Raw genomic sequence first — 13,570 nt, forward strand, 5'->3', positions numbered from 1 at the left:
CTCCACGTGCAACCTCACAATTGGAGCTCTTTCCAGCTAATGCAACACTGCACTCCAGTGGCATAGCTGGGAGGGAAGCAAAGCACTAAGTTTTGCAGGGAGCCCACCTCCATTTTGCACCCACCACTCAAAACTGCTTCAAAGGGGGGGGGTGCTTGTACACTGCAGTGAGGCTCCCTGCAAAACTCAGTGCTTTACACCCCCTCTGGCTACCCCACTACCTGGGGAATCCTTGGAGCTGAAGACCCACCAAAGGCAGGGCCTGAGCTGCAGCTGTTAGAGAGGGTAGCAGGTGGGCAGCCTCCGCTGGCCATCAGGGAGGGTCCTTTGCTGGGCAGTCTGCTGCTCTTCAATGCCACATCGAGTCACTCACGTGGGGAGGAGGCCAAGGGCTGAACCCACTTCGCCCACTTCGGAATGGAGGGCAGCGAGGAGGCCGCACAACAAGCCATCAGAACATCCCTGGAGACCAGGCCCTGAGGGTGAGGATGCTGCTTTGGGACTACACTGCCCTGTGCTGGTTCCAAGCGCCGTTCAGGGGTGCTCAGCCAGCACATTTGTTAACAGATTGTTGGAGGGAGACCCCAGAGTGCTGCACTGATTTGTGGTCATTCCACTGGGTAGAGGTATAGCATGAGGCTCCCTACAAAACTCAGTGCTCTGCAACCCCTCTAGCTACATCACTGCCACTGGGCTCAAACAAAAAGTGAGAGCCCAATCCTATTCAACATTGCTGTTGGCAGCCTTCAGTCTTGAAAGACTCTGGTATCGCGCTCTGAAAGGTGGTTCTGGAACAGCATCTAGTGTGGCTGAAAAGGCCAATTCGGGAGTGACAATCCCTTCCATACTGGGAGCAAGTGCAGCCTGTTCCTGGTCTGTCTCCATGGCTGTGGGCCTTCCTTCTTTGCCTCAGTCTGTTGGCCAAGTGTCTCTTCAAACTGGGAAAGGCCATGCTGCACAGCCTGCCTCCAAGCAGGCCGCTCATAGGCCAGGGTTTCCCACCTGTTGAGGTCCACTCCTAAGGCCTTCAGATCCCTCTTGCAGATGTCCTTGTATTGCAGCTGTGGTCTACCTGTAGGGCGCTTTCCTTGCACGAGTTCTCCATAGAGGAGATCCTTTGGGATCCGGCCATCATCCATTCTCACGACATGACCGAGCCAACGCAGGCGTCTCTGTTTCAGCAGTGCATACATGCTAGGGATTCTAGCACGTTCCTATTCAACACTGATGTAGTCATGCTAACTGGACATGTGCTGCATCCTAAGATGGGGCGCTTCTCCAAGGCAAGGGAACATTTGTTCCCTTACTGTGGGGCTGCAGCTGCATCAGTACAGGAAAGTTGGATAGGACTGGGCCCTGAATGGGCTATTTTGGGGAGAGCAGGTTAGAACCTTAAGTCTTGATTTTCCAGATTTGACCATAAAATCCCATCTAATTGAGAAAGGCTTTAACAGACATTTTAGTCCTCTGACCTAAAATATAGGAAACTATATGGATCAGGTATGCTTCTCCTGCTCCCTTCCCTCAATTGTCTGCCTTATGTTAATATCTAGACTGGGGTGTCATTCATTTCATATAGTAGGCCAAATAGCACTCCTGGCACCTGCTGAAGCACAGAACAGACGTCATTAGGCAGGAAGTGATTTCATTACACTTCAGCATAAGTGACACTGCTAAAAGGGTGGCCTGCTTGATAATTGGACTTTTCCAGCACCTTGGCTGCATCTCTCACCCTTCTTGGTTTGCCCCTTCCCCATAGCATTCCTTGCCTTTGAAGTCCTCCTTGGCAGAAGCAGCACTGCTGAAAAAGTGACTCTTCGAGAGCCCAATTATAACAGGGATCAGAGAAATGCTTCTGCAGGCTGTATCCTTAGGTTTGACACCCCCAATCCAGACCATAAGCTCCTCAGACAGAGATCTGTCTTTTCACTCTATGTATAGCACCAGGCACATTTATGGTGCTATATTAATATATTACAATATAAATTAAAAACATAAATATATTAATATTAAACTGCTGGTACTGTACACACTGTTCTAAAAATTTCCATGTCCAAACACCAGCTTTTGTTGAACTTTTTTTTTTTAATCAGAAAAACAAATTAAAAATTGTGCAAGCAAATTATTTACTATTTATTTTTAAATTGTTCTTTATTTTTTTCAGGTTGCTTTTCAGTCAAAATTTACAACATTTCAATAAAATAAATTACAGTTTATAAACCATGTTCTAAAAAAGAGCCAAATATATATTTAAAATATCATGGTAGATAGAAGCAGCATTTAATTACAAGCACCTGCATATCAAAAATAAAAAATAAAATTTTTTTTAAAGATCCTCAATAAACATAGCATTAAATTATCTTCTAAATACCTGGGGAAATAAAAAAAAATTATGCATCACACTACACAAGGAAAATTTACTTGAGAATTTCTCCCTCCAAATTTGTTTTAACTCTATGCATAGTTAAAAGAAAATGGCAGTGGTGAGAAAAAACAAAGGACCCTGAGTTGTCCTGCCATCATCACCCCAAAGCGCTTCCTTTGCATGCCCCCACCCATGGGATTGTCTCATTTCAACCACTGGCAAGTGAGCCCAGCAGAGGGAAGGGCCCCCTCAGAGGAGAGATGATGTCACAGAGATCTATGAATACACAATGACATCACAATTTCCTGCAGGCCTGTGGACCAGACCAGGCTGCCTGGAGGCTTGCTTTAGAGGTGAGTGAAACAAGTGGGCTCTGAGTTGGTGTTTTGGGGTTCACCTCTCCCTCTGTCTGCCTTAGTTGTGGACAGAAGATTTCAGGAACTTTTCCTCCTCCTCCTAGTCTTTCTTGGCTCCTCTCCTAATCCACTAGAACCTTCTAGAACTGAGTGTGGAACACAGGTGCTGACATCAACAAACACTAGAATAAGGGTTTGTGTAGGATGGCTTTGGGGAGGCTAATCTTGACTCTGAATCCAGATTCTCTGAGCCCAAATCTGGGTCCTGGCACACACAGAGCTTGGTTTCTTTAAGCCTCTGTCTTCTACTGTTAACACTGTTGTGGGGTTGCTGTGCAGACAAAATGAGATGAAAAATTGCACCATGCATTCATTTGTTTAAATAACATTCATTGCCAATTGTAAAGAAATTAGCTGGAAATCTTACAAGCCACTCAAGGATGGTCCCAGACATACACAAGGGTCAGGTTCATAACCTAGTATTCTGAGTAACACTCACAGTATGTAAAACTGACAGATACAATAGAAGAGCAGTCTCAACATAACTGCCTATTAAATGAAACCTATCTGAAAATTATTACTACTATTATACCGCTTTTCAACAAAAAAAGTTCAAAGTGGTTTACAGAGAAAATCAAGTAACTAAGTAGCCCCTGGTCCCAATATATATAACACTCCCCCTCCAAGGAGCAAAAGGCTCCATACAGGATTGCCATCAGCCCCCATTTAATCCTCACCACAACCCTGCAAGGTTGGTATGCCCAAGATCACGCCACTGACCAGGCCTGGGCCTCCTGACCAAGCACCTAGTCCTCATTTATTCATTTCAAAAAGAACAGCTGGATAGAGAATGAAAGCCTTTTTGGGGGGGGGGGGTCTGATCCATACTAATGATGGTGGCTGGTGATGGAAACAAAGGAACTGGATAAGACAAAGGAACAGCAGGTGGGATGGGGCAGGGGGTGAGTGAATGGACAGATTGTGTGGTCCCACCTCTTCATACAAGCCTTGACACTATATAGCACCATCAGCGTATGTAGCAGTTTCTATAACAGCCCAGGTCCCTGCCCTGAGGGGCTTACGATCTAGACAGGATGACCAGAACAGAGAGAAGGAAGGGAACTTGAGGTAGGGGAGGCAGGGAAGAACTTGAAGCTATTTCAATTACTCATATTTAAGTTTATGCAAACTTTGTTGCAGTAGGTGGAGTGGCTTAAGAGGAGTTGGACCAAAGGCTTTTGGGGAAGGTGAATTTTAAGGTGGACAGAAGTGAAAAGAGGCAGCCTTGTTCAGGGGTTCCAGAAGACAATTCCAGGAATAGGGGCGAGCAAGAGAGAAAAGGGCAGACATCGGAGGGACCAGGAGGCCGTCGGAGGCTGAAGTGTTATGGAATGGGGGTGAGCGACTGTCACGGACGGGAATGTAACAGGATGTGAGCCCAACACGCAGGAGGGTTCAGCAGCCTTAGGATCCTGGGATTCATTTTTGTGACACCCCCCCCCCCCCAAAAAAAACCAAACTGCCCTCCACTGTCAAATTTCTCTGCCTTCAAAGTGGGCAATGCCTGCCAAGATCTCAGAGGGCAGAGGAAGGGGCTTTTCAGCAGCAAGGAGGCAAGACTAGTTTGCTCTGCTGTGTCACCACTCCAGGTCTCGAAGTAGAACGCAGATGCTTCAGCAGCAGGCATTCTGCAGGCTGGCTGGGTTCGGCTCCCTTCCATGCAGAAATGCTCTGTGATGTGCTTTTTAGACAGCAAAGGATACATGAATCTTTCATTTGTGTAGCAGGATGTTCAGTTTCACAACCCCGAATTGCACTGCCCTTTCACCCAAGGAGGAACTGAAGCAGAGGGTTCGGCTCACCCAAGGCCGCTGCGGAGTCAGTGAGTGTGTGTGACTGAGATGAATCCAACCAGTGGTGGCCTCTGACCCATCTCTCTCTCCCCTCTCCCACAGGTTGTGGCAGGATCCCACTTGGTGCCTAGAATCTATTTCTGCTGACCTTCACCTCGGGCCCCAAAAGGCTCTCCAATGGCATCAGATCCCAGACCTCCTGCTAAAGCGACGTGGACGGTGGCAGACCTCCTGCGCTTCCCTCCTCCCTGCTCCCCTTCACCACCTCCCCGTCGGCCAGCCTGGACCCGCTACCGCCTGTCAGAGAGCATGAAGGGACTCCTGGTGGCTCTCCTTGGAGGCGGGGTGCCAGCTGGCTTTGTGGCCCCGTTCACACGCATGGCCAACGAGGCCTCGGGCATCCCCTCGCTGGAGATCCTCTTGTTCCGATGTGTGCTTCACCTGCTCTTCATCTGCCACCTCCGCTGGCAGAAAGCGCCCTTCTTTGGGCCTCCCGAGGTCCGCCAGCGTGTCCTGCTGCACGCCTCTGTCAACGTCATCTCCATCGGCTGTGCCTACAGCTCTTTCATGGTTGTGCCCAGTGGAAACGCGGCCACCGTCCGCAAGGGCTCCTCCACCATCTGCTCCGTCTTGCTCGCTTTGTGCATCGAGAAGAACCGCTTGACGGGCTATGATTGGTTTGGGCTAGTGGGGAGCACCCTGGGCCTGCTCATCATGGTGGTCCCAGACCTGCTCAACCTGGACAAGAGCACCCAGCTCTATGACACCTTTGGGTACGTCCTGGCTTGCCTGGGAGGGATGGCACTGGCGTTGGGCCTGGTGATCTTCAGGGCACTGGACTTCTCAGGCAAGCTAGTGACTGTCGCTTTCATGTTTGGTGTGGTTGGGAGCCTCGTGTGCTCCCCAGTGATGTTCCTCCTGCAGGATCCAGTCATGCCCCTGGACCCCCTAACCTGGACTTGTGTAGTGGCCATCAGCTTTCTGGCTTTGGTGTCCTTTTTGTGTGCTAGTTATGCTGTGACTAAGGCACACCCAGCCCTCGTCTGCGCTGTCTTACACTCTGAGGTAGTGGTTACTCTGGCCGTCCAGTACTACGTCTTGCGTGAAGCCGTTACACCCTTTGACATCATGGGAGCCGGGGTCATCCTAGGAAGCATTGTCATAATTACTGCACAAAATATCAGCTGTGATGCGACTGAGGATGATGATGGCATGATCTGACTGGTTCTAGGTGGGGCTAAATCATCAAGAAGCCTGGCTGGGAGGAGCAGGAGCAAGACAGATATACACACTCCCAGATAAACCAGAAGGGAGGGACAGGTAGCAGAAGAAATGCAGATTCCCATCCACAGAGGACAGTCCAGCCTGAAGCTTATTAGGCCCACCCCGTTCTTAGGGTTGGTGGAGCACAGGACAAGGAAACCTGGAGACTCCCAGTGAGTGACATGCAGGATGGTGCAATCTTTCAGACATCTACTTGCAGCAATCAAGTCTTGGACACCATCTTAATTTTCAGGCTAATTCACCTCTCCAAGGACCGATTCACAGATCTCAGGCTGCATATCCCCCACAGTGGCCACAGTTAAACCTGCCTTCCTCAATCCAGCTGCAGCACCAGAGTGGAAGGGAGGACAACTGTATTGTGTGTGTGTGTTTGACACCTGAGGGCCTTCTTGCAATGGCAAATAATGATATTAGAGCTGCCACAGGAACAATTTTTGTCAGGGAAAGCCAGAGAGAAACCCCTTGGCATAGAAGGTGGATGCTCTCCAGTTTTGCATGAATACAGCCAGGAGACAGACCTTAACATGCTGGGATTGGTTTTTGTTTTGTGTTTACCTGGCAGGGAGGGGAAGCTACTGAAGAGAGATGAAAACTGAGTTTAGTCAGAGCAAAAAGCAATGGAACACAACAAAAAAGCAAGAATCCCAACAGGAACAGCTCCAACACACTCGACGACCTTCTGTTTCCAAAAAGAGCTCTTGAGAGGGAAGGGATCTGGGTGCAAATGACTGTCTGCCAACAATTTGGACAAAAACTGGAATCCTGTGTTTACACAGGAGGCAAATCGGCATTCTGGATTTGGATCACATTACAGAATGCAAAGATATTTGCATAGATGATGTTTGTACTCTAGATTAATTAGGAGTTCTGTTTTTCACTTTATCAATTAAGGAAGACAACAAGCGCAAAATACTTCCCTACAAGCTGCCATGGGGGGAGGGAGAGGAGAAGGAACAGCCAAGCCCTCATTCTGCCTGTGGTTCATACAAAACTCCCTTATACAGAATCAGGCCCAGGGAACATAGCTGAGCTATGGTTCAGCTCCTGCTGGGATGCTCATTCCCTCCACAGCAAACAACCCTTCCATGCCTGTGCATACAGCCACACCACTAGCCACTCACTAATGGGAGGGAGAGTTAGAGGCAGAATTAGATCCTTTCAGTGAGGAAGAAGGGAATGAGCAGTACACTAAATAATTTTTTAAGAGCTGAAAATAAAGAAATTATAGCAACTGTTACCCTGCACATGCCCAATCTCGTCTGATCTTGGAAGCTAAGCAGGGTCAGGCCTGGTTAGTACTTGGATGGGAGACCGCCAGGGAATACCGGGTGCTGTAGGCTTATACCATGATCTTAGAAGCTAAGCAGGGTCAGGCCTGGTTAGTACTTGGATGGGAGACCGCTTGGGAATACCAGGTGCTGTAGGCTTATACCATGATCTCGGAAGCTAAGCAGGGTCAGGCCTGGTTAGTACTTGGATGGGAGACCGCCAGGGAATACCGGGTGCTGTAGGCTTATACCATAGTCTTTCAAGACTGAAGGTTGCCAACCATTCATATAAGACAGCAACTTGGGGAAGGGATGGAATGCAAGACAAGGTCACCCTTCCATGGAGGCAGCACCACATACCTCAACGGCAGAAAAAGTCAAAAATATCAGACACATTCTGGTAATACCTTTATTAGGACAAACCAAAGACACAAAACCCCAAACAAGCTTTTGAGTTTGCCAGAACTTTTTGTTGGGCTGGATAGTAAGCCAACCACAATTACTGGAGCCACACTGCAGAAAGGCCTTCTCCACTTTGAAAAACTGGGGGATTGACTTCTGCCCTTGAGCTTTTTTAGCACCTTGCTTAACATCCTTATGCTTCCGGCTGCCCAGATGTGCATTTATAGTCACCAGATGCATGGGTGACACATCAGCACTAGGATCAGTGCCCCAGATTATTATAGTGCTTTGCCCCCATTCCTGCCTTTGCGTAAGGGACTCCGGGAGTGGTAGTTCTGCCACAGCATGTCACAGAAGAGTGCACCAGTCTCTATCACAGTACAGTCCTAGCTTAACTGCTGCACAAATTCTAGGGAAGGACCTGCGCCAGCAGCTCACTGTGCAGCAGTTTTTTGTTCTGCTCTCGCACTGCTTTTGACCAGGTCCAGCCAATTTCATAAGATCTGGACAACATTTTAAACAGAAGGTAATTGTTTTTATTCCACCTCTCTCTCCAACTAAATGGAACACTCAAGGCAGCATGCAGGAGAGAAAAAAACGATAAAACCCAAAAATAGGAACAGAGAAATGCTTCCATAGATTCCTCAAGCATGTTCTATAATTTAACCTTTTTTCCTCCACTCAGTATAGTGGGATGGTCATTCTCTTCCACCCAGTGTGCGGCTTCAGGAGGGATGCACATGAAGCGGTGAGGGAGGAAGGGGACACCCGCCTAGCCAGCCAGATCAGCCGAATCAACCCTGGTGATCAATGGGATGACAGGTGTCAGTCAGATCGCCCTCACATCCACTCAGTTTGTAGCCTGAGACAGCACCTCACCCAGGACCTCCAGTAAAGGGTACCCCTCTCCCCCCCACTTGACCTTGTTTTTAAGAGAGATATTCCCTAATATTTAAAGTAGAAAAATGCACAGAAGGCCAACATCCAAGCTAACTGCCATCAGACAGAGTTGATCTCTCCCCCCCCCTTCTTTTTGTCTTTTTCCTGTCACTGCCCCATCCCCTTCCAGGCAGGGTCACCTGGCTCATGAGGGACCACACGTATGCAATGCATTCACCGTCCCAGTTCTCTCTGCTGGGCATTTTCCTTTTGTTCAGTGCGCTTTTTCAAAAGTCAGAAACAGGAAAGTGCAAGGGTACAAGAGGCAGAACCTCCATCAGCAGAGTTGGCAGGGACAAAACAATCCGGGAGATTTTTTCCCCCAGGACTTGCTTTTCAGTAGCATTTCCATAAGCTTCCCACACACACAGAGCCCCACAAACAGCAGTTTCACCTGGCCTCACAGCAGGCACTGCCTTTGCTCTGTTAAGGCAAGTTCCAAACTGCAGAAGCAGAAAGCTTTGTGCAAAAGGGTTGGGCTGTGCCTGCCATCATCCTGCCCTCTGGTGGTTTTGCTGGCTGACTGTGGACCCCACCAAACAGGAAGGGTGACCAGCCTGCACAGCCAGCAGCGACCCAGAGAGTTCACAACACACTTTTCCCTTCAGCATCCTGCAAGCATTCAGACAAGCAGTGGGTGGACTATCATATGCGTGTCTCTCATCCCTCAACAGCCTTTTGATCACACTCTGAGTTGAGGTTTTAATCCACTTCTGAAATGAACCAGCAGTCTCTTAAATCACCTTATCCTTTCTTATGTCTCTGGTTTCTTCACTGTTGCTCTTAATGTTTCAGCAGCCTTCTCTCCTACTCCAAATGTTTGGTGCTTTAAATCCAGGATCTTTAGATAGGCTTTTGAAAAAAAATCTCTCTACTTTAAAAGATCTCAGGAAGCCTAGCTAGGAGAATCCTTTGCCCAAGACACATGAAAACCACTGGTCAGAGGCCTAGAGCCAGATGGATCCAGAGAAGCATGTCAACAGCCACAACCTGGCCTGGCTGACAAGCCCCAAAATAGATTCAGCTGTCAAAGGTGTGAGTGCAGCCTACTGCTCACAGTGAAGGCCCACCAAGTGCAGCATTCTACCCCCAGCAGTGGCCAGTCAGATGCCAACAGGAAACACAACGAACAGGGCAGGAAAACAGGCCTTTCTTGGTTTTGTGGCCCAAGATTACTGTCTCTAAACATGGAGGTTCTTTCTGTTATTATGGCTATGAGCCACCAGGAGTCTGCTCCTCCATGAGTTTATCCAATCTTTTTAAACAAATTCCATAAATTATGTACTTAGTATAGTTCAATCAGAGCGCTCAAAGCGTAGATGAGATGCAATTGGTAGGTTACCCTTCCACTCTGGGCAAAGAAAAACCAAATGACCCCCACCCCAGTTTGATGCAGGCAGGATGTTTTCACCTGCCTTCCCTGGTGGTCTCCAGGGCAGTCAGTTTTAGATGGAGAAGACAGCCCAGCTGAAGCAGGACTGGGGTGGGGGTCAGTTGCCTTTGTTATGTGAAGTAATCCTCTCTCCCATCTACACCTAATCTACTGCAGACTAATTTCACTGCATGACCCCCACCCCCACCCTTCTGCCCTGTTCTGATGCACAGGTCATACTCATCTGACCCTTTAAGGTAGTGTTGCTGTTTCAGCATTGCAAATGTGGCCACTCCATTCCTCAGCACCTCATGAACAGCTCCTACTTAGCACAAAGCATATTTCACAAAGGTGGAAGACAAGCCTCCAGCACTTAGTAAGACAATGCTAAATGAGTATTCACCTGTATTATCTTAGCCATCCTTGCAATCTTATCATATCTCTGTATTATAGGAAGGAACCAAGGCAGAGCAATAAAGGCTTGGCCAAGGTTCCTGGTAGAGATGAGATCTGAAGCATGGACTTCCAAGTAATGCTTTAGGCTACTATGAAACACCAAACTTGGAGTGCTTCAGATGCTGGGCAAAGCCTGCAATCCTACACACACTTTCCAGGAATAAGCAGCAAACTCAATGGAATTTACTTCTGGGTAGACAGGATTGAGCTCTAAGAGGATTCCCACACACTTCACAATACAGCCCTTCCTACAGCATGGTAAAGGAGGGGTGGTCCATGGAGTGTCCCTGATCTTTTGTTTCATGGGAACTGCACACCACATTTACACAGGCTTGAAGGGGGAAGGAGCATGTAACACACTGGTCTTATGCAGCTTTAAGAGACAATCCCTGGCTCTCTGAGTATTGTAAACAGTCCCCTTTTACCAGCTGAGCTGACCACAAGTGCTGACATTTCCAAATTCCAGAGTCATGACTCAGCAACTCAAAGATGCAAGATCTGAAAACACACAGAGAATCTGAAGGTTTCCATTTGCCTTCCATGTTCCAGGTCTTTCACAGCCTCAGTGTTTTCTCCACCCAGGACTAGAGCAGCAATAAATAGTGTCTTGAGGGAAACATCCCCATCCCCTGACAGAAAAACAATGCAAGGGACTTAAATCAGTGTAGCAAGACCATTTATTCATATTTGATTATAACACAGATTTAGTGATCAGATTGACAGGGCAGGAGCCCCATAAGGCTGCTCTTGCACTCCAAGCACCGCTTCTTAGTAGCTCATTAAAATGCAAATGTGATCAGAAACACTTTAAGGCAGCAGACAACCACGGCAGCCAGATGGCATTTGTATTTATGAGCCCAAATCAGGAAGAATCAGATTTCACATGACAAATCTTGCTGAAAGGGGAAGAGGTGGGGTCTTTCTGTGCATTGCCTCAAATGACTCTAGAAACTCAGGTTTGAATATTAGGTAAAGGGACACTGGATGCTTTCTCTCCTAATACAACCTGTTTCTATGCGATCTGGTGTGGGGGGGGGAAGGGGGAACTAGGGTGAATATCAGGGACTAGAATTCAATCACTCTGACCTCACATTGGTTTACAGCTGTCTTCTGAACTGTCCCTATCGCCATTTCCCACACAAACACACATCACTCCCAATTAAGGATTTCTTTTACATTATGCAAACTTTGAAGTTGCACTGGGTTCCAAACATATATACTACTTTTGCTCCTTTTCAATCAGCCTATCCTTGGAGTTTCCCATCAAAATTTCCACTTCTTTGATCGACTGCCCCAGCCTTCAATCCACATCTGACTGCATATTTGGCTCCCCTTTTGCAGATTCTCCTCCCCCAAATCTAACTCCTCACCCCACACAGCAACTAGCAATAATACACGGCACCACTTGTGGTTCTCAGTAGCCTGGAAGAGCTTCTGGAGAAGCTGTCAAGGGAGTTTGAAGTAGACTGAGCCACCTGCATTGCTGGAGAGGGGCAGAAGCCCAATGCCGTCTGGTAGGCCCAGGCCTCGCAGCCATTTCCAGCACCAGCCTTGCTGGCTGGCATCCCAGTATAGCTGGAATGGCCGAAAGCAGGACAGAATACCGGCTCAACGGTGTACTTGTGCCACCTAGCGAGCAACAGCAGGTACAACAAACCTGAAGACTCCACTGATTTTCAGCAATTCCTTGCCCCCCCAACATCCTCCCCCACCACAGCCACACTTCCTCACCTAACTGATCACAATTCCATCTACCAAAAACAGTTCCAAATTCCAATTTCAACTCTTGAGTAAACTCCCCATCCAACAGAGTGCTCTCTGATTCCAGCTCCCTCCTCAAGTTACTAGCATAAGATACAGCTCCTATGCAGTCAAAACCAGACCACTGACCCCCGCCCCCCAAACCCTAGCCTCCTTGCTTCAGTTTATGTTTGTTCTGTCCTGGACAACATGCTCAGGGCAACCAGACTAGAGCAACATCTTTTAACTGCTCCAATGTATTAAGAGTGACTACAGAATAATATTGAAGAGAGAGGGGGAAAAGTTTCTTTCCGTCTTTTTAATACAGGTTTATGACTCAAGTGAAGATTCTTCTAACCCAGGGGGTGTCAAACTCATTTCATACGGAGGGCCGAATGGCATTTATGATGCCTGCTGAGGGACGGAAGTGATGTTGTTAGGCAGAAAGTGATGTCATTAAATAACTCATAACCAAAAATAAGCACATTTTCTCACTTAGGAATTCATTAACTACAAATGACAGAAGAGAAAACACACAAATATTTATCATATTTCAAGATATGGAACAGCCCAATTTTCGTGGGGCTGCCCTTTTAGCAGTAACACCTCTGCACTGCTCAGCAGCTGAGAGCCTGAGGGCAGGATAAAAAGCTTCCAGGGGCCACATCCAGCCTTATGTTTGACACCCCTGTTCTAACCTGCATCTACAATGACAAGAATGGTATTAGGGAAACTATTCCAGTTTAAGACTGCATAAGGTTGGGGTAGTGTTGATGTAACCTGCACTTCATATTCCCAAATTTATTCATTATGTATCACCATGAACATAAATGGCATTTTACATATGTATTGGTTCCAATGTACCAGTGCTCTCAGTGCATGGACCTCTTCTTTTGCTTGCACATCTCTGGACTCCTAGTGTTTTAATGTCATGCATATTGCCAAAACTCTGGGGTGACAAGCTGCGCGAACCTTGGCTTGGAGCTACATGGCTATGTGTCTTACAGGAACAGTGGCTGGTATCTTATCTCCTGCACCTGAGATCTGTTGGCTGTTCTACTGCTTTACTAGACTATATAATAATAACAACTGGGTATTTATATACCACCTTTTCTAGTCATTGAATTACTCCTCTGACTTTATTCAAGGCGGTTTACACAGGTAGGCTTAAACAATATAAAGACGGGTCACTACTCCCATGGGATTACACAACAGATACTGACACAAGGTGACAACAGAGGGAGGTGGACAGAATAAACAGGCAAAGGATACGTTATTTAAGTGTATTTTAAAGGATAGCAGAGCTAGTGGCCCAACAGTGCTTCTCAAATTCTCTGATGTAGTGAACCAGCAGCCCCCTCCACCCCATATCATGCACCATACAGATATAGTATCTGTGCCATAATACTACTGTATTTTCCTGGAAATTCACCTAGGATCAGCAACCAATGGCTTACAGATGGGCACTGGTCCACAGGCCACCACTTTGAGTAGTACTTCTCTGGGGACAGGCAGGTTTCTTGCCACTGGTTACT

The 13,570-nt window shown here is 47.5% G+C and overlaps 1 protein-coding gene and 1 pseudogene across 1 annotated transcript; both read left to right on the forward strand.

The window, feature by feature from the left end:
* Positions 1–4,689: 4,689 nt before the first annotated feature.
* LOC136652140 (solute carrier family 35 member G3-like) lies at positions 4,690–5,804 on the forward strand. Its single transcript, XM_066629051.1, has one exon. It carries the CDS (start codon positions 4,752–4,754, stop codon positions 5,793–5,795), a length of 1,044 nt encoding a protein of 347 aa, XP_066485148.1. The 5' UTR covers positions 4,690–4,751; the 3' UTR covers positions 5,796–5,804.
* A 1,274-nt stretch (positions 5,805–7,078) lies between these two features.
* Positions 7,079–7,198, forward strand: LOC136654764 (5S ribosomal RNA; annotated as a pseudogene).
* The last annotated feature ends 6,372 nt before the right edge of the window (positions 7,199–13,570 follow it).

Source organism: Tiliqua scincoides, chromosome 5 (genome assembly GCF_035046505.1).
Source record: "Tiliqua scincoides isolate rTilSci1 chromosome 5, rTilSci1.hap2, whole genome shotgun sequence".
Classification (NCBI taxonomy): Eukaryota; Metazoa; Chordata; class Lepidosauria; order Squamata; family Scincidae; genus Tiliqua; species Tiliqua scincoides.